Raw genomic sequence first — 4021 nt, forward strand, 5'->3', positions numbered from 1 at the left:
TGGTCTTTGAGGATGAATAGTATCATGTGCTGACAATCCCCAGTGTTTTTTTTTTTTGCACAACCCTCATTTCGACGTATTTTGTCCTGAAAATTACACACATGTACGTTATGCCTCCATGTATATCTGTATTCCTAGAATTTTTTGAAACGTAGAAATATGAATTTTGAAAATTGCAAATGGAGGCCTCCAAAAGCAATTTTCGGTTAGGCCTTGTTCGGTTAGCCCCTCCCCCGCCGGGATTGGCGCCCAATCCCTGCCGAACCCATGGTTTCGGCCCGACCGGGATTCGACCCCGGCCTGCTTTATAAGTGTGTTCGGTTAAACACGGTCGGGGCTACACCCCCGCCCAATCCCTCCCAAACCAGGTGGAACTACCCCGGATATAATCCTCGTCCCTCTACCCGAGGAACCAATCCCTCCCACGACGGACGAAGCGGTATGCGAGAAGAAAAAGTTCGAGCTCTCTCTCCCCGGGTCCCCGATCTCTCTCGCGCGCGCGCGCGATTCGGCGCCGGCGCCGGCGACGCAGCCATCCGGAGGGGACGATGGCGGCATACTTCCCCACCCCGCCCTTCTCTCCCATCCGGTAAGCCTCTTCTCCTTCTCCTCTCCCCCTCTTCTTTCCCATCTCCTCCCGATCTGACCTGATGCGCTTACAAAGAATATAAAAAGGGAGTAACCGAACAGGATGGTCGTAGGGATTCATGTGGATGAGGAACAGCGGGGGTTGGATGACAAGTAGGGGATCACCCAATCCCTAGGAGGTTAGAAACCACTCGTGGAATCTAACCACGGCAACCGAACAAGGCCTTAAGGGGTGGCAATTCAGATAGAGAAGATATACCCCCCTTCACAGCATGCCACTGCCAGCTGGGTCCCACTCATGAGTTGCCACCAAAAAAGGGGAAACTCCAGTCACAGAAGAGTTTTGGAGAAATAGGGCACTCAAAATGACACGTAAATGTACTTGCTAATGCTAAGCAGATCTCAGTCAACCAAGCTCTAGCCTCAAGATTTGTTGGTAAAAGTATGTAAAGCATTTCCTATGGAGGTACATAACATCTCTCGACAAAACAGATACCTCAGATATGCATAAAACAGTGCTTGCTGCAGTATATTCTATCAGCCTCTTCATCCACACAAAGATATTCAGATACATAAACTGAATCTAAGAGATGATGCCGTAGCAGGACCGGTGCAACAGATATGCACAAAACAGTGGATTACAACAACACATCTTACTATGAAGTCATAAGGTCATACCCCCTACTCAATGTTGCAGTTCTGGACCGAGGGTCTGTCATCGGGGCCGGGACCTTATGTTTGTTCGACAGTATGGGCAATCTGCGCATTTCCGCACCCATGGCTCCAAGCAAGTCGAGTGGAACCTGTGTCCGCAGCGCAGCCTTATCAGCTCGTCTCTGTCGTAGAAACCATCGAGACAAATCGAGCATTCCGGCGATGCCTCCCTGTTGTCATCTTTCTTAGCCTCAAAGATCTCTATCTGTAGCCGAAGAAAGGCAGACTTGCTCAGTCCAGGTGACCTGTTGGAAGTAGTTGAACTGATGGATGTGTTCTCCAAGCTCTCTTCATCCGACCCGCTGCTTGGCTGGACAGATGATGAGCCAGGCCAATTAGCCTCGTATGGGGCTTCTCTGCTTCCGAAGTCGATGATTCTAAACACATCCGTAGCTGAAAATTCATCCAATGTGATGGATGGCCTGGAGGTAGATGATCCGATGGAAACGCCTCTCAGTCTCTCCAGAACACGTGCCTGAGCTTGCAGTACGGCACCGGGAAGCCGCTCATTTGTTCTGAACATCAGCCTGTCAAGTCGGTTCCTTGTAGCTGCAGAATCCCCAATGTTGCTATTGTCTATGTATGATAAGATACGGTCCTGTAGACAACAGAAATGACCAAAAAAATCATTTGATGATAATATATGATCACAAACAACATGAAAATGCACATGAAAGCTAAAGCCATGACTTCTCAATCCAACGTTTTCTTCTCTCTTTGTGGAACCAGGCAGGAACACTGCCACTCAATTAGAAGATAAGCAAGACAATAAACTGAAGTTAGTGCATCAAAATGGCAAGAAGACCAAGTTGCAGCATGAACCAGTTTGGTACAAAGCTGAAGTTTCATCTACACATATCTCAAACCATATGTTTGGCCAGAAGATTGAAGCAATGGCAGTTTCTTCAGTATCTCAAAGAGATGGAACAAGCAGTTGTAGTTCAAGAGCCTAAGGCTGTTATTTACCTTTTGGTTTTGCTCAATAACCATGATGGTTAGGTGCAATGCTTTGTTTAACTAGTACTCCCTCCGTCCGAGAATACTTGTCATCAAAATGGATAAAAAGGTAAGCATCTAGAACTAAAATACGTCTAGATACATCTCCTTTTATCCATTTTGATGACAAGTATTTCCGGACGGAGAAAGTAAGATTTAGTCGAGTTTCGCTTCTCTCCCTGAAGCTGACTTGCTTTAACTTTTTCGATGGCAATCTACAAATTCTGTTGTGTAGCCAACATTCCAAACGCACAAGAAAATTAATTGGGCAGGAAGCCGAATTAATAACCCTGGTCCCCTCAGAAATCTATGAGCTATCCATATCGTTTCGATCTAACTACAGCACAAAAATTACAACGACGCGGGCCCATATCGTTTCCCGTTTTGGAATGATCGCTACCCATTTCGGGAGCTATCAAGCCAGGCTAATCAACACAATCAACCGATGATCGCGCTACGGGACGAATTGGTAACCCTAATCCTCCCACAAATTTCACGGGACGACACCCGAAACGCCTTGATCTAACCAAGCAAGTCACGGGAACTGCAATCGCCCAGCGGGCGGGGGGGGAGGCTCTGACCGTGTAGGAGCCGCGTCGGCGCGGGGGCGGGGGGCCGGTGTGGAGGTGCTGGCGCACGTCCCCGGCGGCGTCGAGCTGGCGGCGCGCGCGGCAGCCCCGGCGGCGGCGGCGGGCGGCGAGGCCGTGCGGGTCCTGCGGCGCGTCGGCGAGCGGGTCCGGGCCGGGGTCCCCCGGGTCGGAGAGGCGGGGCGCGCGGGCGCGGCGGGCGGTGAAGAGCTCGGAGGCGCTCGTCATGGCCGGGCGGCTGCCGGATCCCTACGGATCAGGCGCGCGTGTGGCGTGGCTTGGCCTGCGTGATGCGAGGAAGGGTTGGCGCTCGTCGCCTTGCTTTTCGTCTCTTTCCCCGCCCCGGTTTGGTGGCTTCCCCGTGCCGCGGGCGGGCTGGATCCGGTACTTGGATAGGGCGGGCGTGGGTGGGACGGGATAGGGAGGGCGGAAGGAGCGGAGGAAGGTACGGGCCCTGCCGCTGCTGCACGGCAAGTCAGGGGCGCCGCCGTGGTTTTCACGGAGACCGTGACCAGTGGCAGTGGACCGGTGGACTGGCCGGTGATGCGGTGCCGCGTTGGGTTGGAAACTTCCGGCGGGACGGGACAGATGTGCCCACTGAAATTAGCTAGATTGGCTTGCCAAGTCGTTTGGTCCAGTATCAACGTGCCAGTGATGGTCCGGTATCAGCGGTGGACGAGCATACTCTTCAACAGTTCTATTGATTGGGTCTACAGTGGACTACAGAAATGTCAAAATTCCAACACTTAAACTGGTCTTCAACGCTGTGATGGACTTTATTCATGGGATTGGCAAGGCAGTTACTCTATGTTTGCTTGTAGTGCTCCTAAGAGAACCAAGTTAGTCGAGCTCAAGAATTAAACCTTTTTTTTGTAAGAGCCGACGGAGCACTGTCGTTTATTCATAGGAATGGAGTTTCAAAAGTACAACGGCGAGCCCCTACATGAGAGGTGGAGGTTCCCGAGCAAATGGATAATATGACGCACTTTTTCTGAGACTTTGATCTCATGACACATCTTTCTTTTAATTTGATTAGATGACACAGATTTGATTGACAGCTGGATTAAATGACACAAATCAAGTTTTTCTTTCCTTCTCTAGATATGGGCCAGCACGTCATATTTTGTAAGACGATT

The 4021-nt window shown here is 50.7% G+C and overlaps 1 protein-coding gene across 1 annotated transcript; it reads right to left on the reverse strand.

The window, feature by feature from the left end:
* Positions 1-1068: 1068 nt before the first annotated feature.
* Positions 1069-3425, reverse strand: LOC125552563 (putative E3 ubiquitin-protein ligase RHY1A). Its single transcript, XM_087518799.1, has 2 exons — positions 2880-3425; positions 1069-1900 (listed from the first exon to the last, which is right to left on the reverse strand). Exons 1-2 carry the CDS (start codon positions 3111-3113, stop codon positions 1304-1306), a joined length of 831 nt encoding a protein of 276 aa, XP_087374925.1. The 5' UTR covers positions 3114-3425; the 3' UTR covers positions 1069-1303.
* Between the last annotated feature and the right edge of the window lie 596 nt (positions 3426-4021).

The sequence above is a fragment of the Triticum urartu genome, chromosome 4A (assembly GCF_056163025.1).
Source record: "Triticum urartu cultivar PI428250 chromosome 4A, HENAU_Tu73, whole genome shotgun sequence".
Taxonomy (NCBI): Eukaryota; Viridiplantae; Streptophyta; class Magnoliopsida; order Poales; family Poaceae; genus Triticum; species Triticum urartu.